General features: G+C 27.6%; 1 protein-coding gene across 3 annotated transcripts in view; it reads right to left on the bottom strand.

Moving 5' to 3' along the window:
• LOC142319344 (uncharacterized) overlaps window positions 1-26,052 on the bottom strand; it is a 91,082-nt gene that overhangs the window by 28,488 nt on the left and 36,542 nt on the right. For all 3 annotated transcript variants that reach the window (XM_075356542.1, XM_075356543.1, XM_075356544.1), the window contains exons 7-11: window positions 23,594-23,903; window positions 22,446-22,555; window positions 10,781-11,770; window positions 8,998-9,103; window positions 6,899-7,003 (exon numbers count right to left, since the gene is read on the bottom strand). In XM_075356542.1, coding sequence (XP_075212657.1) covers window positions 6,899-7,003; window positions 8,998-9,103; window positions 10,781-11,770; window positions 22,446-22,555; window positions 23,594-23,903 — 1,621 coding nt within the window. The remainder of the gene's footprint in view (window positions 1-6,898; window positions 7,004-8,997; window positions 9,104-10,780; window positions 11,771-22,445; window positions 22,556-23,593; window positions 23,904-26,052) is intronic.

Below are 26,052 nucleotides of genomic sequence, written 5' to 3'. Positions count from 1 at the left end.
AAAAAATAAATGAATATGAAAAAATATGAAATTTACTGCTGATTAGCAACTTTTTGCATTAATCAAATTTCATGATTTCAGGTTAGACATGTAATATGGAAGCTAAGTGTATATGTTTTTTGGGTATTTTTTCATACAAAAAAAAATATAATATTGAGAAAAAAATATAGAGAAGTGGTTAAATAACAACATCTGAGTTCAGTTACAGTAAAGTAACTTACGGTTCACAGTTTCATAATGTAAAATGGAAGTTATTTGAAACCAAAATTAAATAAAACCTTATCAAGACATAAGTTAGGATTTCATCCAAAATTAGATCCTTTAGTGAATAATAAATATAAAACAATATCCCTATACACTTATACGAGTGTAGTCATATCATAACAATCTGGAAGTCGCTGGAATAGCTGGTCTGGATTTATGTAGTTGGGAATCACAAGCAGTTATATCCCTTGTTAGTGTCAAAACAGTGTACAGGTAGTGAACATAACAACAAATAGTGACTAGGTATCAAAATGTTAACATTGAAAAGTAATTTAAGATAAATCTAACATTTGCAAAAATAATAAAAAAACAATAATCATTTAATAGCAAAATATATATTCAATTAAAGCTACATAGTACACAAAAAAAATCCAAATTTTAATTCAATTTGAGCAAACAATCTCAGAGCCTTGTAGAAAAATAATTGGTGAGCTAATAAAACAGGTATTTTAAAAAAATTATTTTTTCATTTATTTAAAAAAACATTTTGCTGCAAATTGGCACCTTATTTAACAGCATCTGTACCTTACTGCAAACTAAAATCTTTAACACTATATCCTGAACATAGCTACCATTTCAATTCACACATTCTGAAATCGAGTTTTTATGTTTTCTATTCACAAAACAAAACACACCCAAAGGAAATCTCAGTAACTTCTTGGTAACAGATTTTTTCTTTCAGTTCTTGAAATGAACTGAAAGAAAAATTTCTTTTCAAATAGCTCCACAAAAACAAGTTTCAGATTGTAAGATCTGGTGATCTTATGGACCAAGGAATACCACCACATCTAGAGGTAATGTAATCTGGGAACAATCCATTTCATTATTTGATTGCCTAGCTATGTAATGGTTGTCCTAACTTGTTGAAACCAGATGTCCAGATTGATTTCAGGTTTCTCTACTATTTGAGGAGACAAAAATTCTCCAGTTATTCAGATATAGTACTCTCATAATAAGACAGTATTCTCATAATTGTTCTCAAAGTGATACAAACAGATTATTCCACAGGATGTTATTGCACACCGTAGTGTGTTAATACCACCTTAAGATTTATAATATGTTTCATTAGGAGTGTTTGTTGCCCAATGCTGAAGGTTTTGATTATTCACACATCTATATAAGTGAAAATATGAATAAATGTGAGCGATCATCACTCATTAATATAGTGTGAATAACATTTTTGCTAACATTTATAAGACTCAAAATTAGGGGGGGGGGGAACGTGTATGATCTTGATTGCATCATTTAAATGTTTACACTTCTTTAACTTTATATGGATGTATATGCAAAGTCAGATGCAAACCATTTGGGGGTTCATAACATTGCACCTCTTACAGTGTCTGTGTCATCAGGTGTTCATATAAATTCCTCTTTTTACCAAGAGGCTAGCTGTTCTAACACTAAACCAATTTCTTAAGAATTCTGTATCTAGACCTTATGTCATGGACTGACAGGACTGCATAATTTCAATGAATATTGAAGTGATAATGAAACTGTTGTGCAACTGTAGTTTCTGTAGATCAGTTTAATCATAAATGCACGTCGTTGGCCTGTCGTCAACAGGCTGCTCCATTATTATTGCCATGAAAATGATGTAAGACTACTTAAGCAAGGAGAATGGGAGGTAGAAGGTCATTAAACAACCAAAAGAAGAAGAGTATTAGCTTAATAAGAAATTCAATAAATGCTGATGTTGACAATTAAATTATTGTCGCTGATTTGGTAATAATAGTAGTGTAATTCTGTTGAATTATCATCAGTGAGCTTTGATCAAGTACGAATTATGTACTGCAAGGTATTATGCATTGTTTAAGAAGTTAAATAAGAAGAATTGATGTCATGATAAGAAAGTTCTAATGTATCAGAAACATGTATAGCTACAATAGTAAAAAGTAACAGTCAATATCTTACCTAACAGAAGAGTAATCACTTTATAAGAACAAAGCATAATTTTTCAATTTTCCCACAATAATGACGGTAAGTCTTACTAACTTAATATAAAAAACAACACTCGTTACTTTTAATATTCAATGACAATAATTAATTACCAGTGCAATATATTTTGCACTATAATATGCAGTTATTATGGATTCAATATTTACAGAAAATGCCTTATTTATTGGCAGTGGACTGATGGTGGTAAACTTCAGGTAAAATAAATAGTGGCAGATACAGTCTTTAGCTAATTAAATTAGCACATACTATTAATGATGAAATAACAAAAAGGTAAGAAAAATCGGTACTTATTTACCAAGATTTATTTATTATGAGAATACATAGAGTACTGCAAAAGTACTCTTAATCACTGTAAAAACATTATATAAAAATATTTTTAAAATAATTAATAATAATAAATTTAATTTGTCTTATTTAAGAACAACATCTAAACAAAACTATATTTAATTCATTCACTAATAGCAATTTTTCTCTACCCATTTAAATAATAATATAGGGTGAAATCATCAACATATGGAATTTTCAACTCCTTTTACAAAGTTTACTATGTCGTCAAGCATCTACAAACTAGAAACAAAACCAGGAACTGAGAAAAGTAGATGATAATAAATAAAATAAAATACATACATATAGATATCAGAAGGAAGTACCATTGAGAGATCAAATATCAGCAGTTAAAGTATAAAAAATTCAACAATTTTGAATAAAATAGTTCATATACCTGACAAGTACGTCTTGTTATTTAAGTTATTGTTGTCTAAACATGTTTGTGATAAGTAAACAAGTAGCATGAACTACACAGGGGATAATAGGGATAAAGTAGATGACAGTAGGTATAACATGGGAAAAGAAAACATATGAAAACAAATAGCAGATGTTTTGCACCACTGACTAATAAATATACAGACGTTCAGCTCACTTCATCAAACTTGAAATAATAACTTTTGTTACTTAATATAAAATTCTCCATCACAGTTTTAGATTTTTTTTTGTCTCTAGTCAGCAGCTCATACACCCTATAAGAAAATAAATGGCAATCCTCTAAAAGATAAGAATTTAAATAAACCATAAATTTAGTTATGGTTTATTTAAATGCTAGTTATTTAACTAGCATTAAATGTTTTCAAGTTTATTTTAATTTTGTTCTGAAAACAAGTAAATGATTATATTAATAATAAATGTATGTTTTAATGTACTAACATTAGATACTGAGAGACAAGATAATTTATTTATATTTGTGGTGATTCAGAAGGTATAGAAATTAATCAATCATAATAATTTAACTTACAGTAAACTTCAAACTAACAGAAAAAAAATTACTTGTTAAAAAAGTTACTTGTAATAAATGTTTCTTAAACACATTTGTATGTAAAAATAAAATTGTTCACCTGTAAAAGCCATTTAAAATATCAATTAAAGATATAATGGCCAGGAAAATGGTCAATGGAGTATTTATACTGTATCATTGCTCAAAAATAAATGTATAAAAGAAATTATAACCAATTTATAATATATCACTATATTATTATAGTAGCATGATATAGAAGGAAAGATATTTTGAAAATGTTAATGTTTAGAAAAATCTTGTTATACAATGCCAATTTTATATAATGTTTTACTTGAATAATTTAAAGAACTAGTATAGCTAATCTGAGATGTGGCAGCTTCAAATTAAAATGGAACAAAATTTTATCAGTTAAGAAAAACAAATAAAAATACAGTGATTAGTTTATTGTATTTTGATAAAATTAAGGCTGTTAATACATACACAGGATAGACTTATGGAAACTTAATCTGGTAAGTTAGTCTCAAAGGTATAGTAATTAGTTTGTAGAATGTAGTGTTATCGAAGTTGCTTGATCATACATGCTTGCATAAATTACTGATGCGTAGTTCAAGACATCAGGTGCTCACATGTTAAATGCAAATTAATTTAAATGTTATGGACTGTATGTTATTATTTAAGTGAAATCAGAACCAAGTAAGTGTGTACATTTAACTATATATTCTTAAAAGACAGTGTTAACGTTTTTTGATTATTATATTTTTATAAAGCCTAATTGCACTGAATATTTAAGTATCTTCTATATATTAAAATTTCAAACTATAAGCATTATTGATATGCTACTATTGAGACCAGCTCATCCAGCAGCCTTCACATAGCAACAACAATTAGATATTGATGTTAATAACGGCTGTCCTGTTTTTAACACCTGTTCAGTATCATTTTCAACTAAATGGAATTTGATTGAAATCAATTAAATTCAAATAAAAGACTCCACACATTAATCTCAATCGACCACATCAAGAATAGTTTTCAACTTGATAAATACCACAACGCATTTCACTGATCAATCCGAAAGAGATAACATATAATTATTATTACTCTATTTCAGTTTTAAGGTAATGATAATATTTATTTTACGTATTTTAAAAAATATTTTTTTTTAATTAAATTTTTTTAAGTTAATTTACCACAAACCCGTTCCAAAACAAATAAATTATAAGTACATTGAATCTATGAATACATCAGTAACTTGTATATTTTTAAATAGATTTTAATTTATCTGTTAATAAATAATCAACAATTTTCTGAGTGTTATAATGTTAATAAGCATAAGTGTTCTAATGTTAATTGTAAAGAGTCCCTCTCAGAGGGACTCTACAATTAACTAATCATTCTCTCATTGATTATCTAAGTTTTGATTTTTCATAATTTTTGTAAATTACATCAAGACTTTCTTTTTTTATTACAATTTTCTTTACTTATATTGCCTCTGAGTTTTGATTTTTTAATTTTTAATTTTCTGTATATTTTGAATTTTGTCTTTTTTATTTTACCTCACAAAATTAAGCTTTTATTTATTTTTTTATTATCATAAATATTTATTTACATTCAATAAATAAAAATGTATTACATTCCTTACATTTAATGTAAATTCTTACAGAAAATTCATTGGTTATATTTTTGCTAAACACATTTGCTTCACGTAAAATTTTAACTATTTTCATAAATATTAAATATGCATTTCGTAATTTACATAAATTTTTATGTACATATAGTACAGAATTTCAAACAATTTTTACAGAAAATTTATATTAACATACTAAAAAATGAACCTCAAAAATAAAACACTAAATATGAATATTAAGTAAGTGCTCCTCAAGACTTCTTTTAGGTTATATTAGTTTTACAACAAATACAAGTAATAAACATAATATGAATAAAAGCAAACAAAATAAAAATTAAACCTAGATGAGGGAAAACAAGTGTGATTTGACTCATTCTGCATTTTCATAATAAAAATTTTACTTGTATTTATTTTGAAATGAAGGTTTCTATTTTTTCAGGTTACTATCTACTTTTTTGTTAAAAAAATTTGTGAGTTTTTAAACACAAATCTTTTCTTTTTTTCAAGAATGTAGCTTCAGGGTAATTATTATTTGGCTATAGCAGTTTCTTGGCTATTTGTCTGGAAAATAATTACCAACTTATTTATTACAAAGGCTCATTTGCTGAAGAATCCATTTGCTAACTTTTATTATTACTTTTACTGAATAAAAACCATTTCACATAAATCAACATAAAAAAAAACAAAGATAATTAAGTGAATATCTGTAATCTTCAATGGTAAAAAAAAGGTTTTATGTATAAATAAAATAAGAAAATAATAAGAGGGACAGTGGTTAGGTAGGACCATTGGCATCATTAGCCTACCTAAGACAATGGAGTTAGAAATGTAAATTAGTCAGCTACAATTACCACACATGATCGGAAAAGTGTTGTTGTAAGCTTATTTCATGTTAAAATCTTACAAGCATGTTGAATTATTTAAGAAAATTTCCTTAATGTTAGTATTCCAGGAAATCAACCGTTTGATTTTCAATGTTTTTGTGGCAAATCAATAGTAAAGAAAGAAGACACCAGCCAGATAAGTTAACAATTAAGATTGCAAGGTATCTGAGAATAGTCTGGTGTGTTCTTCAAATAAGTCTTTCTCCAAGCTGTCTCAAAAGCTTGGGACATTTTACTTAACCTTTCACAGAGCCACTAAACCTCTGAAGTGGAAACTTCAGCCAAAATGAGTTTGAGAAGCCTAAGATTTACATCATTTGGATTCAGAAGCATGCTGCCTATTGTGAGTGGTTTATATTCATTTGCAGCAATAAGATTAAATAACAGATTAGCATTACTTTTTTGTAACAAATGTCACTATTCTTGAAATATGGAATAAATAAAAGAATTTGCCTGACAAAAATGTGATAAATAACATACTATCAACCTGTATCTGGGTTGATGTTCTCACATTACTTGTATATGGGATTTCATTCAGACTCGGGTAACAGAAGTTAAGAAACTGACTGAGAAAATCTTTATACTGACATCTTTCCTTCAAGTTAAAGTATGAAACAATAAAATTTATTACAATTGTAATTTGCAAAATAATGATATAATTTCTGATCAGTAAAAAATTCTAGTTACACAAATGTAAATATTTTAGCATAAAAAACTTTTTTAGTAAAAATTTTAGCATAAAAAAATTCTCATAATCATGTTCCGTTATTCTCACATTATGTCAAATCTGAAATGAAGAAAACTGCCCAGATTATATGCTGAAGTAAAAGTTGAACAAACCTTTTTAGCTAGAAAAATAGAAATGCTTTAAAAGATGCTTACCGATTACGAGAATCCCACTCTCTTCTACTGTCAGGAAAATCCCAATCTCTTCCCTTAGAACCATCTTCATACTCCCAATTCCTAACATTTTGTCCCTCACGTCGCCTGAAATAAAGCAAACACATATTTCAAACAACTGAACGATTAATATTGGTGGAGAGTTTCCATTTTAAGAAATACAATAAACCAACATACATAAGCAAATAAGCAACAAGCCAGTAAATAAATTATTATTATGTAAATTTTGTGAGAATGAAAACAGGAGTGGCATATGCAGGATGGATGCTCATGAAATCTGAATATTTATTATATGTAAATATCGCAAGCACACACATGCATATTCACAAATAAATGAGTGCGTTTGAAAAATTTATCAGATATTAGTATTTTATATTATTATTCAGTCAAGTTACAAAAACTGAAAACAGGGGGATAAGAAAAAATCTTGCATTTATCTCAAAACAGAAAATTTACAAAGCTAAATTTTTATAAAAGTAAAATTATTAATTAGTTCATAACTCTTATTTTCATTATTAGTCTTTTAATATTAAAAATAAAAACAAAATTTAAGTCAACTTCCTTCAGAACTTAAAATTTGCAATGAACATTTTTTTTATTCATTGAAGTTCTTTACAAGGTTTATGATACAAAAATACAAATTTAAAAAAAATACATAATTAATATATAAAACATTTTTAAATTCTAATTAAAAATCACATAAATAATTCTAATAGAAAATTATTTATATGATAGGCAATAAGATGAAGTATTTGGAAGAAAATTTACTTATATAGAAGATCCTGAACAGAGCTAAAGAGATATGAAAGGAATCTGATAGATATTATCAGATGTTCTTTGAATATATTCTATTGAATTAAAATAATTATAGTTAGTCCTATGATACAGAATGTGGAATGATGAGATCTGATATTGTGGAGAGAAACTCTACAAGAAAATTAAATTTTGAATTTCAGTAGAGCTAATAATATAATGTGAACTTATTTGTGCAAAAAAAGAGATGTCATAAAAAATACTTCTCAGTAGCTTTAAATACATTAAAACATCAATACTTCAGATCATTAAATCAGTATCAATCAGTACATTAAATAGTTCTAATCTGTGTACTAGTATTTTAACACTAACTAATTATGGTTATAAAAGAAATCTATATAAATAAAAATATAAATGTTTGTTTGTTCAAAACTTAAATCTCTGAAAGTTCTTCACAGATTGCTTTGAAATTTTGACACAACGTTGCATCTGAATATGCGCATTTTTTTATATAACTAAGATGTCACACCTGTGACAAGTAAAAACAGGTTTTTTTTTTTTTAAAAACAGTGCTATCTGTTGGATGTAAAAGCAACACATACTATACTAAATATTTTACAATTCCATTTCAATGTTCCGATATGTGTGTCCTCTATAGACCAAAAAACTACTGGACTGATTTACATGCAGGGAAAAATGGAGAAAGGGAAAAATTGGAAAAGGGTAACACGGAAAAATCAGAAAAGGTAAAAGATAGAAGGTAAAAAGGAAAAAGGGGAAAATGAAAAAAGAAAAAAAGGAAAAAGGGGAAAGTGAAAAAAGAAAAAAAGAGGGAAACAGGGAAAAGGAAATGGAAAGGAGAAAAAAGAAATTGGGAAAGAGGGAAGGAAAACAAGGAAAGAGAAATGGGGAAGGAAAGGGACAAAGAGGAAAGGGGGAATGGGAAAAGGGAATAGGAAAACGTTAAATTTTGTGAACTTCCGTAAAGTTCATTTTGTTAATGTTTTATCAAACTTTCAATTGTGTTCATTTAATCTATATATATACTCAAATCTAGCAATAGTGAAGCATTGCCGAGACTACTAGTGAATAAATAAATTTAATTTTGAAGGTTAATTTTATGTACACAAGATTTTCTTTAGAGAATCAAGGAAAAAAACAGTTTTTACACATCCTATATATTAATCGCTGTATTAAATAACTTAGTTGAAATATATTAATATGAGCAAGCAATAAAATGAAGATCATCACTAATAAACAATATAAATCTGACCAAACTACTATTAAAGCAATGGAATTGCATTAAGAAAAAAAGCAAACATTTTTACCTGCGATCATCAGGGAAAGTTGGCTGCATTCGAATACTACGAGGATCATCTCTAGCAGGACTATAATGTACTCTTTCACTACCTTCTGGTGGATATCGACTCCTTTCTATTCAGCAAACACAGAATTGGAGATTAATAAAATAAAAAGATCAAATTATTTTCATCCAAAATTAAATTAAATCTCATTAAAAAAAGGAAAGAAATAATTATAAAATTAACTAATTGAGCAAAAAATTAAGTTATTGGTAATTAAAGGCAATACTCTACAATAAAAAATGTAGAAAACAAGAGAGAATATGCCTATAACGTTTATTAAACATTTTATTCTGATACTGATTTGATACCAATAATATAAATATTTTTATAGAAAATTTACTGCATTAAAAAATGTTACTGAATTAAATAATAAATATTAACACTTCAAGAGCAGAACATGTGAACCCTCTTTACCCATTTTCATTAATTTTACTTCTATTTTAATTTTATTTCAATCATATATTAAAAATACAGAGATAATTTAAAAAGTCAAAAGGTCTTTTGTTTCTATTAAAATTTTTAAATGCTCCTAACTCCTGAACTGTAGATCAATTTTCAAAATTTAAATTTGATTTTTTGCTTAACACAGTGTACTTCCCCACTGCGCAGTCAAATTTCCAATTTTGTTAATTTTTAAGGTTTTCATTCTTCATACTGAAGTTGAAAAGGAAAAGATTATGATTAATTTAGATTGATACCCTCCACAAACACAATTCAGAATATGATTTTAGGTCATATCAATAAAGAAATTCTATTAGTTATAAGATCTCATTTATTTTTTATTTATTTTATAATGTAATTATTCTATATATATTCTATATGATTTGTATTTTTCTGAAGAATGTAATTTTTATTTCAGAAATAAACATTTTTTTATTCATTATACTTCAATTCGAGGAACGGTGAAGAGTAGAAAATCTCAAAGCGAAAGTGGCTACAATACCAGGCATTGGAATTTTACACTGAGTTTGAAGAAGCTCTTTTCACGATATCAGATGTGTTTGGAACAAAATGGTGATTATGTAGAAAAATAAAGTATATATATATATATATAATTTGAAACCAATAATAAATATTTCATTTTTTAACTGTTCTAATTTTGCTACCGTTCGATCCTTACTTTTGAATTATGTCTCATACTAGTGCCAACGAAGAAAAAAATAATTCTCACTTTATGAATAACTTGATTCATCTTGCCAACTTGATAAAATTAAAAAAAGGATGTTAATTTATTTTAGATCAATGAAGAGATGCAGATCATTTTTGTCATATTTTAATATGATGAATATTGAAAATGATAAGTTACCCACAATTACGATCAGCACCATACATTATACAAGGAAATAATTTAGAATTTGCAAAAGTAAACTTATTTAATAAAAAATTTTTTTGGCAAAAGTAATAACAAAACTAATAAAGTGCTGAAGCTATTACAGTCAGATTTTTCATCAGAAAATTCACTTGTTCTTATAAATGATTCAATAAATCATTTACTTACCTATATGATTCACGTGGTAATTGAATTCACTATTTCCACTTTGAAATTACATAAATTCATTCTACAGTCATTCTTCTAGCAGGGTAATGAATATTTTAAAAACACAAACAATCTCACCATACCAATTAACAAAGGGATGGAGTATAAATAGAAATAAGTGCAGTATTCTTAACTACAGAATTACATTTGTAAACTAAAAACACAAGGAAGGATAAATTTTAATTAAGTCTAATATATTTCATGACTAACCTCTACGAATAGAACCCTCATATGGGCTATCATATCCTTTGTCGTCAGATGGTACAGGTCTACGGGGTTCATAACGAGTATCTCTTTCTCGTTCATACCTATCCCTTTCTCTCCCTCTATCCAAACTTCTCTCACTATCAGAACCTCTTCCTCTTTCTAAACTTTTATTCCTTTCTCTCTCAAGTATTCTTTCCAAACCTCGATCTCTTACGATACCTCTGTCTTTTTCCAATGATGTTCGATCTCTTTCAACAGTCCTTTCATAACTCCTTTCACGTTCATTTCCACGATCAAAAGCACGATCTCTATCTTTATCGTGTGTACGTTCTCTTTCAAATTCTCTTTCTCTTTCTCTGGTACGGTCAGGAACTTTACCTCGTTCTTTATCTCTATCATAATTACGATCTGATATTCTGTCACGTTCTGGTCCACGATCATATAATCTATCTCTATCAACAATTCTTTCTCTATCATAACTTCTGTCCCTTTCGGATGGTTTATCACTCCTTACTCTATCGACCACATGATCTCTATCAACACCTCTTCTATCTTTATCACTTCCTCTATCTCTTTCGTTTTTTTCATTTACTCTTTCTCGATCTTGACTTCTATCAGGTCCCCTACTTTTATCAATACTTTTATCCAAACCACGATCATAAGGTCTATCTCTATCTTTATCAACACGGTCTTTATCTCTATCTTTCCTATCTTTTGTTCCCCTATCACGATCTCGATCAGCTTTTCTTTCAGTTGGATTGTGTGTAGTCATTGTGAGCAGTGAAGGAATATCTCTTTCATAATCCCTGCTTTTACCGACATCTTTTTCTCTTTCTTCACGACTTCGTTCTCTGGCCTTTTCTTTTTCTTTAGCCAATTGTTCGCGTTCTCTCTGTCGCTCTCTACAGCGTTCTAACGCTTCAAACCTTTCTTTTTCTCGAGCTGCTTCTCTAGCTTTCTCTCTCGCACGAGCAGAATCTTCAGAATGATCTCCTAAACAAAAAACAAAAAAACAATTTCACTAGTAGAGAGACTTATTTGTAATATATTCTATGTATAAAAATAAACAATCACATAAAAAATTCAAAGTAATGATAAAAACAGCTTGAGATTTTAATGAAAATACTTTATTAAATTGAATTCATACAAAGTGATGTGTGTAAAACCACAAATTTGAATAGACCACTGTTGGCCTTCTGCATAGTAATAGATGCCAATTTGAACAAAAAAAAAAACTTACTGCAGGACTACATAATTGATGAATATACAGAGCGAATCAAAAGTATGGAAACCCCTTAACTTTAAAAACCATTCCAGATATTACTGTAACTTTCATGATAAGATATCGGTCAACTACTTCACTTTTTGATGAGAAGTAGAATTTCAACCCCTTCTTTGGGGGTGGCTCAGGCGTTGAACTCAAATATTTTAAATGGTAACACCCTTTGTTACATCATTTTAGAGGTCTATTTAAGACTAGATAAATGGTATAAATAAAAAGTTGATGCAATATCTATATCCAAAATAATGGTGGGATAAAATTTGGATTTTGAAAATTACTAAATTTAGTAAATTCAAATAATAAAATTAAAAAAAAAAATTAAAATCTATTTAAAAAGTTAATTGAAATTTTTTTTAAAAATTATTTTTTAACAAAAAATTGTTTTTGTTCAAATTTAATAAGTAAATAAATAAAAATATTGTCACCTAATCATGCTGATCAGCTAATCATTGATGGTCACTTACCATTGTTATAAAAATGAAGCTTACTCATTGTTGTGTAATATTCCATTTAGAGTGTTTCATTACTATGCTGTTATTGTTTTTAGAATTTAATGTGACTGGTTGGCTAATTGATTTTCTCTACATTTACCACATTTTAAACCACTTTTGTTATTTATATTTTTGTTACCTTTTTATGTAACTGTTTGTTACTGAATTAATTTTTCCAGTGCTATCTGTTAACATTGGTATCAACATGTCTCTTTAATGAACAGGAGAGGGTCACAGTTTTAATGATGAGGGGCTTTGGTGATACAGTTAGGTTGAAAAATGAAGTCTGTGAATTGTTCAATGCAACATTTAATAATTATTACAATTCTGTTTCAAAAGATACAATGTCAAAAACCATCAAATGATTTAAAGAAACAAGAAGCATTAATAATAGGGGAAAATCAGGAAGGCCTAAATCTGCAACAAATAATAAATCGTTAATTTATCATATATGCAAGAATTTATTGAGAATCCTCATTCTTTGACTCAAACAGCAGCACAAGAACACAACAGCCAAAATTTAGTGATAGAACATTAAAAAGTAAAAATTTCAAACCCTTCAAAATTAGTCTGGTGCAAGAACTTAATGAAGATAACTAATATCAAAGAGATGAGTTCTGCAAAGTTATGATGAACAATATTTGTTTAGATCCTAATTTATTAAATAACTTAGTTTTCAGTGATGAGGCCACATTTTTATTAAATTGCAATGACACCAAAACTGTTGATACTGAACTGATATTAATTCAAGTGGGATTGTGCGGTACATACAGAGTATACAGTCATAGTAAATGTATGGGCAAGTATTGTTGATGGAAGATTGACAGGGCCTATATTTATTGATGGAAATTTGAATGAAGTGAAATATGAGGCTTTGCTTCTTGATCATATCATTCCAAGTATTCAAAATGTTATTGGCCCCAACTTCCAAAACATTTGATTTCAAAAAGAAAAATGCCTCACCTCATTTCAGTCTTCAGGTACGTGAAATTTTAAATGTATCTTTTTCCGGAACATGGAATGGTCCAAGGGGTCAAATAGAATGGCCTGTAAGATACCAGACTTGTTATCAATGGCTTACTTTCTATGGCACCAATTAAAAATAAAAAGTATTGTTTATCAAAATAAGGCACAAGATATCAATGATTTAAAAAATGTAATTCGAGAATCAGCACAAAATTTCACTAGGGGATCATTGAATAATGCAATATCATCCTTTTACAATCAACTTGCACAGTCAAACAGGAGAAGGAGGACATTGAGCATTTATTAAAATCAAATGTAAGTAAATAACCAAATGTTATGCATAATAAATATTTTTGATAATATCCATTTAATCATATTTTTATAAATTTATTTGTGATAACAGTTTTTTAAATTATCAATTTAATTTTTTTTCAAAATCCAATTTTATCTTGCTGCCATTTTGGGTACTGACATTGTACCAACTCTTTAATTATATCATTTTTCTTGTCTTAAAAAGACCTTTAAAACAAGTTATCACACAAAGGGTGTTACTATTTAAAATATTTTACTTACAATCCCTGGGCCGGCCACCTCCCAAGAAGGGGTTGAAATTCTATTTCTCCTCAAAAGGTAAAGTAGTTGACCGATACCCAAGAGCAGTACAATATTTTCAGTAGTTAATATACGAAACACTACCTACAATACAAACAACATGCAATTAAATGTCTAATTTTTTTTTTTTTAATAATATTAACAGAAAACAATTATCATAACTAAAATATAAAACTGCTTTATTATTATACACTATTTCTGTGATACAATGAAATAAAGCAGTTTTTTACAGAAATGAAAAAGGTATCAAAATTTATCAATGTGATTAACATCACAAAATTAACTCTCATTTACAAAAATAAAATATAAATGTGAAATATATTTAAAATAATAATACTATAAGTGTGTACAGTACTACAATATATTAAAAATAAATACAGTATGATAATTTACATGCTTAAAAGCACATTATTTTACAAGAAAAAATTTAAATATATGATAATATTTATATGCATGCTGCTGCATATATATAAGGTTTGATACAAAAATTTGGAATTTTAGTTTTCTACAAAAAATCTTTATTTATTTATCAATATTGATTTTTGTCACCTTCAAAGTACTCCTTTACAAATATTATACATTTGTGCCAGGGCTTTTTCCAATCTTTGAAGCACCTCTGGAACGCAATTTCTGGTTTGGTATTTAATCTCCTTCAGTGATTTTGTTTTTATCTTTTCAATGTTGGCAAAACATGGTTCTTTCATGGTTCTTTTAAGCTTGGATAATAAGAAGAAATCACAGGGAGCCATGTCCAGCAAATACAAAAGCTGAGGCATTATAACAGTGTTGTTTTGGCCAAAAATTCATGAAAAAACAGTGAAGTGTGAGCAGATGCATTATCGTGGTGCAATTGCCATGAATTGTTTTGCCACAAATCTGGGTGTTTTCTTCAGATTGTTTCATGCAAATGGCATAGAAATTCCAAGTAGTAATCCTCACTGACTATCTGATAGTGATTTGGCGATTGTCTGTAATCATTTTCTTCACTTTTTTGACACTGTCATTGATTGTTGATGAGCTGGGACATCCAGAGCACTCATCATCTTCAATATCTTCATGGCCCTCTTGGAAAAGTTTATACCATTTGTAAACACTTGTCTTATTCATAGAAGAATCCCCAAAAGCAACATTCAACATTTTCAATGCAGTGTTGCACTTTATTCCATTCTTAAGGCAAAGTTTAATGCAAATTCTTTATTCCATTTTTTCTACAAGTAAAAATCGCTGACAATACCAAAACATGTGTAATCTTTTCAACAATCAACAAAACTAATCATCCAATATGGCTACATATGACAAACATATGTTAGGGAGCAGTGTACCAACACAAGAAAAAAAAATTGACTTACATAGTCTGACAGATTTAAAAATTTTGCATATTTTTTTTATCAAACCACCTCATATGTGAATATATATATATATATATATATACACACAGCAGAAATTCTTGGTGTGTGTATGTGTGTTTGTATATAACACACAACTTAAAACTGAACTGCTCCAGAATAAATCCAGTTGTGACATGTAACATTTTACAAATGAAATTATAAAATGAAAACACAAATGAAATTAAATTCTGTATTTACATTAGTAAAAGTTTACATATTTAACATATTTTTATAAAATATGTTTCCTGGATACTATCCTCTGCTGACAATTTCTTTTTCTGAAAAAGCCCCATGAACAAGTGCTAGTGAATTATTTGATGTGCGATATGTTGCTCCATCTTGTTGGAAGAAACTGTACTCTTTTTCACAATCGGGTAACTGAGCATAGAATTCTTCGAAAATTGTATGATTCTGAATCGATAGTCTGGTCAAAATATATGGTTCCATTGTTTCCATATGGAAACAGCATACCATACACGGAGTTTTTTCATCACGAAAAGGATTCTCAAATATCTGGAGAGGATTTTCAATCATCTAATACCTGGTATTGTGCAGAGTAATATGCCCAGCTAAAGCAAACCATGCTTTGTCTGGCATGAAATCGGCATTAAATCTACCTATCAACTAACAATGTTTTTGAAAATCCAATCACAATAATTTAAACATTTTTGTTTGTTTGTTCTTTAAATTTTTGCATAACGGTTTAAAATTTAAATCATGAAGAACCTTATGGCAAGATCTGTACTTTACACTACTTTGTTAAGATAACTTACTTATACAGATTTTCTGACTGGTAGAAATTCTTCTTTGAGTATCAGCTATGGCCTTTGAAAGTTCTAAAGGAAAGTAACCTATTTAATTTTGGGTTTGAAACCAACCCTGTTTGCAATTTTTTTAATCAAATCTTATATGCCTGACTTTGCTGGGTTACTCTGACTAAGAAATTTTTCTGCAAATATCCTATGAGTTTCTTGAAAGAACCAGAATGCTCCTAATTTTACTACAGCAATCTTTTCCTCAATTGAATAAAGCATTTTAAAAAACACAACTGCAAAGAATGAAACTATACTGCACTGAAGCATGAATAGTTTACAACTGACAACAAATGAGAGTAGTAACAAACACAACCAATAAATGTTACTTAAACAACTGCAGTTTGAGCTGGTTCAGTTCTATTTTAAGTTGCTTATCCAGTGTAATATATGTAATTCATATTTTACACATGCGCACGCGCATGCATGCACACACACACACACACACAAAGATATATAGTTTTACATTAATAAATATGTTATTAAGTACATAAATCTACCGATACTAAAATTAATTTCTTTTTATTTACAAATTATAGTTGATAATCTATAAAACCATTACTATTACTCATCACTAATGCCTGTTGCCGAAAAGAAGTTAAATACAAATCTAAATCATTCATATTCATCATGATCTTCACACAACTATGTCAACCGATCTTTATATAAACTTTCCAACAAGATTTGTCTTTTAATTATTTTTTAATTATAATTTTGTTGGGCAAACAATGTAATTGGTTATTAATGAAAAATAGATAATTATCATACGTTTTAATCCTACATGAAATCCTCCTAGTAATTGAAAAAAAAAATAAAATAACAAAATACTCTAGCAAAAATAGTCAATTTTTTAATAAGTAAAAAAGTAGATCATAAAAATCAGCAAAGGTATTTTATTTATAATGATTCACAGTCAATGGGAAATAAACATGATTACAAAGCCATCAAGAGTTTTAAAAGAGGAGACTGGAAACTTTTTTTGCAAACATCTTGGGAAGTAAGCATTTTATCAAAAAATATCAAGGTCTTTTAAAAATTATAAAATGTTCATTTATTTAAAATTTTTTGTTATTGAGCAACAAAAATGAAACAAGATATTATAAGATCACTTAAATGGTATATTTTAATGATTTGCTTGAAATCAGAATTCTTAAAAATTCCTTGTAAATAAGAAGATAACATTACAAGTAAGCAAAATTATATAAATTGGCCAAGTTATATAAATTAGCTAGAAATTCTCAAAATCAAACTTAAAAAAAAAAAACCATTAATTAATGGTTAATTAATTAAAAAAGTAAGGAATTTGCAGTTTTCATTGCTTCTAATGATTAGTGTCGATGATTAATATTTTTTTTTTTACAAAATAATACAGACTTTTAAAAATTTATTTTTTATCAAAATATTGCCAACAGAATAATATTTTTTTTCAAATAAATAAAAATATAAAATTATTAGTAATTTTGAAATAAACAAATTTTTTGCACAGAATACAGAAATCTTAAGAGTGGTGTCTTATCTTAGAGTAATGTTTCAAATATGTAGGAAAAACTATTAAATACAACAGTATGGATAAAGTGACACTAGAGAAAAGAAGAAACAAATCGGATAAGTTATGTTTCCTGACCAAAGATATCTACAATAAAAAGAATCTAATAAAAAGGGCCAAACCCAGACATTAAGTCACATTGGTGAAACCCACTGGTTTTAACATTAGTTTAACATTTCAATTCTGTTTAATACTACCTATTAAACAAAACTGAAACATTATACCTTACTGACCTGGAACCATTAAAGAAAACAGAGAGAAGAACACTAAAAACAATCCTAGATCCCATGAAAACAATAGAAGAATACACACTGAAATCCTTCAGTTATATATTGAGTATGAAGATGTAGAGTATGTCGAAAAAGCGATAAGGAAACAGTTTCCTTGCCTATGTGAACAGAATGAACAGATTAAATTAAAAAATATTCAATAAACTCTGGAAACAAAAGAGCAACCGTGGATACCTACAAAAAAATGAAGAAAGGATTACAGAACCTAGGGATCCAAGAACAGGAAATGAAAGATAGAAAGCTGTTCAGACAAAAAAATACAATGAGTTTGAAAAACTCAAGCGAGCAAGGAAAAGAATCACTCTAAAGTGAAGTGATCAGAAGAGAGAAAGATGAAACATACAGAAAGAATGAAAGAATATTGGGTGAAAAGAAAAAAAGAGAACAGATTAAATGTGCAGTCCATAGTAGGCCTAACTGCAAAAAAAAAATTGATATATATATTTTTCTCTGATTGGAATATACAAATCTGATGTGGACACCACATGGCTTCCTTACACCTATTAAATTACATACTCACTTTTTTTTTTAAATGAAAAGTACATAAAATTTTATTTCATTCATAACTTCTGATATTTTCATAATTTTTTTTTATTATGGAATTATTATTTATTGTAATATGTTTACAATAAGAGGTTATTAATTATTAATAAATCAATATTTAAATTAAAAAAAAAAAAGTTAAAAAAAAGGAGATGAAATCTGATTCAAACTGATGTACCTTCCCTTGTAAGCTCCAAATATTTCTTTTATTAAAATTTTATTTAGCTATAACTCTGGAACAATGGCAATAAGTACCACCTATGATATATCATTGAAAAGCTCTCAATGAGGGCTTATTACTGCAGTTAAGAAGTCCAAAATCCAAATTTTTTCCATTTTGGACTTTTTTGGACACATTTGGTTCAGTCGATTGGAATCAAAAGGGGAGGTACATAACTAGATGTTACAACAGTCCTAAATCCAAAATTTCAACATCCTACGGCTAATCTTTTTTGATTTATATGACATACATACATACATATAGGCGTCATGCTGAAACTAATCAAAATGGATTCAGGGATGATTAAAATGAATATTTGCATTGAGATCTGAAAACTGAAATTTTTTGCGATCATAATACTTCCTTCACTTTGTATAAGGAAGTAAGAATATAGATCACGTTAATTAAGATAAATTATAAACATAAAAACCAACTATAAAATAAAAAACAGATGTGTTTAATGGTTATATGAATTAATTAAATATAAACACATGAAATAATGTTAATGTAAATGCATTAAATATAAAACAATTACCACAAAATAATTCACAATTTAGAAGGTGCTACTGATTTTGAGTGCATATTTATACAGACACTGAATGAGGATGGAGATAAATCATACTTTTTTTTTTTTAATTAATATTATTTAAAAATTAATCAAGAAAAATAATATTGTTCCCATAAAAAAATCGTTTAACTTCATTCATTTGAAGTAAATTGGCTTTTTCAAGAGCTTCAGAAATTTAATAAAAATGCAAGTTCCATTGCATTTTTATTTCCCTACCACAATAAGGACCAAAAGTATCATAACCCTAAGTATTGTGTTGAATTATATAAAAACAGTTCTGTTGTCTGGTTTGGTAAGGTGGATATTGTTGAATTATATAAAAACAGTTCTGTTGTCTGGTTTGGTAAGGTGGATATTGTTAATTTTTAAGAGTAAGAGATCATTCTTTTTAGCAAAAATTGCACATTCACAATTATAGACACAAGGATAAGTTAACATATTTAATTTTTGAAATATAAATCTACCTGATTCATACTTATAGGTAGGAGATCCAACAGCCCATTTTTGGATTTTAAAAACTCATTTTAGAATAGATGAAGATTAAACATTTGCTTCAAAATAATATAAGTGTTTATTTAAATAATAACATCATGTAAAATATGTTGTACCTTAGTTAATTTTTGTTAGTAAAAAAAAAAATTTTGTTAAGCAAAAAAAGACTAAATTTAAAAAAGATTTTTTTTGAATTTTGTTTTGATGAAATGCACGTTTTCTAAAATATATGAAAAAATTAAATTCCCACACCCTGATTGACTGGCACCCTTGTTCATGCTATAGCCTCATTGATGCCTAAAAGAGAAGTAAAAAACTAAATTTATGCCATTTTTCATTTGTCCTGAGGCTTTCATCCCATTTATTTTCTATTTTTTTTTCCTAAAAAAAAGCATTAGTGAAATAATGTAGAAGGATGGCATAAATAATATTAACATTTACATTATTAAAACAATGTTTGGTTTAAAAGAATTCTAAGGGACTATCAAATCCCTTCTTTTGTAATTCAAATTAAAATAATTTATAACAAAACATAAAAAATAAAAGCAAAAAAAAAAATATAATATTAGAATACAAAATAAATAAATAAGTAAATAAGAGAAACAGCATGATAAAGTAAAAGACATTTGTGGAAAGTGTTACTAATTGGATAGGAAATTAAAATCACACTAATAAATTAAGCAATTAATGCACCTTACTGATACAATACTTAGTAACAAAAATTACTGAAAGAGTGATTAAAATAACAATCCCTGGAATAGTTGAGGTAGCTTTATTTAAATAACAAAAAAAAAGGGTGTAGCAAATACTAGTTAGTCACTAGTGGTGAAACGTGGTTTATTGACTATTTCCTTTTAGCCGAAGCTTCAATTGATTTTCCATAAACTGAACTTAAGTTAATTAATAAAAAAAAACCAAAAAAACTGAAGTAATAGTATTAAGTAATTAATGAAATAAGTACTGCTAATAGTGCAAAAGTTGAACTGATATAAATCAGTGTTTAAAATTAGTCTGTAGAATCCTGGTAACTACAATAGGGATAAGAGGATTACATTTTAAACATCTAATATTTTATATTTTTATATATATAAGAAAAGAGGATTACATTTAATACATTTTACATTATGTAAAATGTATTAAATTTAATCCACTTATCCCTATTGTAGTTATATACATATAAAACTAAACTGTCAATAAAAAAGGATTATATATTATTTAAAAAGTTGAGCTTTGACTGATTTATAGTAAAATAAAATTGAAAAGAAAGTTATAAATGATAATAACACTTACAACCCCCAAAGTAAAATAATTGAAAAATAATAAAATGTTAAAACAAAAAATAAAACAATACTCACAAAATACTTTAAAACTTATTTCTAACAGTGGCAATAGAAGAAAGTAAAATATTGCAAACAGTTGATGTGTTAGGCAATCCCAACCAAAAACTTAAAAACATCTAAACCACTGAATTTCCCAACTCAGACTGCCCAGTCAGAGTTAAAACTGAATTAATTACATACTAAACCAACCTGAGTTGGTTTCAGTGATTTACATATTTTTAAACCTTTATAATTGGGATTGTATAAAATGACAACAGTTGTTTCTATTTAAATTTTTTTTATTCTATAAATGAAGTTAGAGAAATACTTTAAGACAATTCACAAGTATTGCTTTTTAAATGTCTTTTTTATTTATTTAGTTTTTTAAATAATATTTCTCATTATTTATTAAAGATGGTTGTTTAACAATCAAAATTTTCATCTGGTTTTAGTAAAGTAATTTTTGTTTAATATAGATCCTCATTCTTTGTCTTACCGAAGTTAAGTATTTTTTTATTTTTATGCAAGGATATTTTAAAAATGAGCAAACAAAATTTATACGATTAAAATAATTTTAAGACCACTAATACACATCAATACAACTGGTGTATCAGTTGACAATATTGGCAGAATTCTTAAGAAACATGATAGGTAATGCTTTATTACAAAAAAAGAGCAGTAAAATATAAATTTATTTTACACACCATTCCATTAACTTTACTTTAGAAAGTAATAAAATATATATAATCACTATTTTTGTGTCGTGAATCTTATTTTCAACTGATCATAAGAATGTTAACAATTTTATGAAGTGTCTTTTACTTAGAAATTACAGATTTAAGAGAATTCAACACTTATTTTAATAACTATAATAAAAATTCTATGTTGTATTTGAACAAAAAGGAATATAAAACTGAATGCTTTTTTTAATCCAGATATAAAAAACACACTAAATTAAAATGTAAAATATTTTTATGAAAAAAAAACAAACCAATTCTTAAACATGTTAATTCTTGTATTTATTCTTATTTAGTGGATCAAGATTTTTAATAAAACTAACAAAGAAGTCAAAGTAAAAACAGTTAGGAAGTTTATCATGCAAAATGCATAAGAAAGAAAGAAAAAATCATTCTCAATACTTTTATCTCTATCATTAGCAGAGGAGCGATCAGATGGAACCTTCCTATCTGTGCGACGATCATCTTTGATACCTCTTGTTCTATCATCATCTTTCTTCCGGTCATCACTTCTACAACATCAAAAAGTAGAGAAACTTGCTTTAAATAACAACCATACAGTACCAAAATTTATAATAGTAAAGTAATTTTAAGATCTCCAATACATCAATACAATTGGTGTATCAGTTCATGACAATATTGGCAGAATTCTTGAGAAACTTATTTTCAACTGATAAGAATGTTAACAATTTTATGAAGTATTTTTTACTTAATAATTTCAAAATATCATTATTTAAAAAAATTTCTATTTGAGACGTTCAGAACTATGTGCACTTTCTTGGCACTGATTATGAGTTTTGGTGCAAAACCACTAATGAAATTATTTTTTATTTATTTCATAACATATAAAAAGTTTGAGAAACATCATTATTCAATCCCCTTACTATAAAGTATTAAATTTCTTCTTTTGTTTATATATTACACAAGGTTGTCTAAGACAAGTAAGCTACCAAATATCTCTTTATAAACATCTTACACAACCTGAATTGAAATCCCAACTAAACTTTCAAATATTTGAATATATAAACATTTTTTTAAACTACAAGATTTCCCAAGAAATTTTAGTCACTTGCCGTTTGGCAGTTGGTCTTATCCAGTATCACAACAACCATTTCTAAGGCAGCACCAGAGCACCTCTGTGCTCTGCTTCATCATATGACAGATCAAATGGATAACTAATCAAGATACCAAACACCCACCTAAGTGGGTAACAGTAATATGAGTTACTTTACTTTTTACTTTTTATTACTTTTTACTTTTTGTAGCCCCACATTCTTAATCCTTTTATACATAAAGTACCACAATGAAGAATTTATAACTGATGGGACTTGCAGACATATTACAGATTTTGTAGTAAGCTCATTGACAAATACAAAGAGTTTATACAATAAGTCGTACTAAGCTACTGAGCAAGTTATGAGCTGCTAATAATTAGTTATCTAGACCACAATTAAGTTTACAAATGACTATAATTTAATTTCCATATACTCCTTAAAGTAATTACAGCAAAGATTTACCATACTCTGTACTAAAAATTTTTGTAATGATACCTTGGTTCAGTAAGTCTAGTATCTCTTTTAGGTGAAATTTTACGAGAAGATCTTTTATCACGACTTTTTAAATCAGGAGAATCTTTTCTCCTAGAACGAGAAGAATCTGCTCTTCGTACAGGAGGTGGAGGAGTACGATCTCGAGGTTTTGCTTTAGGAGTACGAGAACGTCCACGTTCCCTCTCCCTCTCTCTGTCTCTTGTTGATGGCCTCGGAGAAATACTTCTGTTATGTTTGTCCTTTCGTTCCAAGGGTGATACTGATCTTCTACTACTAGATCTTGGTGATTGATCTCTGTGTCGAGATGATCCTAGTGAGAAAAAAACAGTTGAATAGAAAAAGAAAGCATTAAAAAACTGATGTAACCTAACAAATCAAAACTAATCCATGTAGACTAAAAAAAAGATCAAAACTTTTTTTTTCTAATACAAGAGATGATATCGTAAAAATAAAAATAATGGTGACAATAAATTTAACACTGTTCACTAATATTCAGTACAGATGCATCAATCTGAATTAATATATAGGAGATAAAATGCGACAAGTAAAACGGGTAATAAGAGAATAATAAACCAGCTATTTCTATAAATTGAATAATAAATACAGCAATCCACATGATAAATTAAAGGATGTTTTAAAATAGCCATTAAAGAATTATACAATTTTTTTACATTTGTGGGGTGGGCAGTTTTTATTAGCAACATATACCTGAAAGAAATTGAGATCATTAATGACTAAGTATTACTAACAAGTGTAGGCGGTCTGGAATGCATTAAGCTGCTGATGCTGCTCTGACTTAAGATATACAAATAAGCTATTTGAACCACTTAATCTTTAGATGGAGTTTACTCAGAAATGGAACCAAGTAGAGGAAGCTGCCATTTTGCATTTAAAGTAGGGGTTCCTCTTCTACCACCCTGCAAAAAGGCATCAGTAAACTCTATTGTTAGCTGGCTGCCTCCACTTGTAAGGGCAGAAAAAGCTTAAACAGATGTATTCAGTTGAATGGATAAAAATAAAAATATTGAGTAGAACTCATGGAAAATATTATATAATGAAAATAAAACCTCACAGAGAGAATGAATACTTAGGCAAAGGAGAAACTGCAATCTAAAAAAAAAAAAAAAAAGAATTATAATATATTCTGATAACAATGATAAATCATACAGCACTAACAAAATAAATTTTAAATCATATTAAAAAAAAGTTAACAAACAAAAAATAACTTCTTGCTTAATCTAAAATTGAAAAAATCTAGGTAAAAAAAAAAAACCATAAAATTTTATAGACAAATAAAGAAGGAAAAACTGTTCATTAACTGAAGCTGAGAAAGATTAATTCACAGTACATTAGGCTTAATAATACACTTTATAAAAAATACTAAACAGTTATTGACATTATAAACACAATATATAAGATAATTCTGGGCTTTTATTGATAAACATTTCTGTTATATTATCACAACAAACATACCATTATTTTTAATATCACTTTTTTGTATTGTTATCCTTAACAAATCATAAAATAATTATTAGCAATGTATATTAACATACTGTAAAAGAGACAACTTTCTAAAATGAAACAACTTTTATTATTATTACCTGATGATAATGTTCATATCTTCAATACAAAGTACACTTCACTGATGAAAAAGACATAAAAAACAAACAAAATCAGGCAAAAATGTTCATTCTCCAAACTGAAAAATATATTATTTTTAAAATCCGTTTTTTAAAAAAAAAATATATATAAAAATAGCTTGTTAATAGACAAAAACAGTTAATTTAATTAGTACCAATGCAAAGATTACATTCAATGCAAAATTATTAGGCTGAAAATGTTAAATTTCTTTGTAATTATCAAAAACTGCCGGATAGCAAAAACAAAATATTATCTTCAAGTTGAGTTTCAACCTTCAAATTATATTTTATGCAGAAAATTAGCTGTATTTCAAGTAGCATGACAACATATCAGAAGGAACTAACCAAAATTAAAGTAAAGAAAATGTGAGTTTCTTAAAGCAGTATAAGTGAAAACATTGAGATAAATGTGGAGAATATCATCATCATCATGAGATCTGAACTGAGAGAGTTTGAAAGAGAAAATTGAAAGATTGAGAACTTGATTCTACCGGGTATATTATGAGAACATGCAACAAAATTTGAAATAAAGTAATTTTTAAAAATATATTTGATAGTTAAACAAAATTTTCTATATTTCAGCAGTCATTTAATTTAATTTAAACATTTATTATATTCTGGCATATGTTTTTCTATACTAACATTATTAATCTACCACCCAATTTTGTCAAGTCACTAGCAACAAATTTGTTGACTCTTATCAACACTTCCAAAATGACTACTGCATAAAAATCTGCTTAATTTAGGAAATAAATGAAAATCACTTGAAGCAAATTTAGGGTGGATAGATGATGCTTGAATTCTCCTTGATGCGTTTTA

Source organism: Lycorma delicatula, chromosome 2, assembly GCF_047948215.1.
Source record: "Lycorma delicatula isolate Av1 chromosome 2, ASM4794821v1, whole genome shotgun sequence".
In the NCBI taxonomy this organism is placed as follows: domain Eukaryota; kingdom Metazoa; phylum Arthropoda; class Insecta; order Hemiptera; family Fulgoridae; genus Lycorma; species Lycorma delicatula.
The sequence above is the reverse complement of the archived record's forward strand: the minus strand, read 5'-3'. Positions and strand labels throughout refer to the sequence as shown.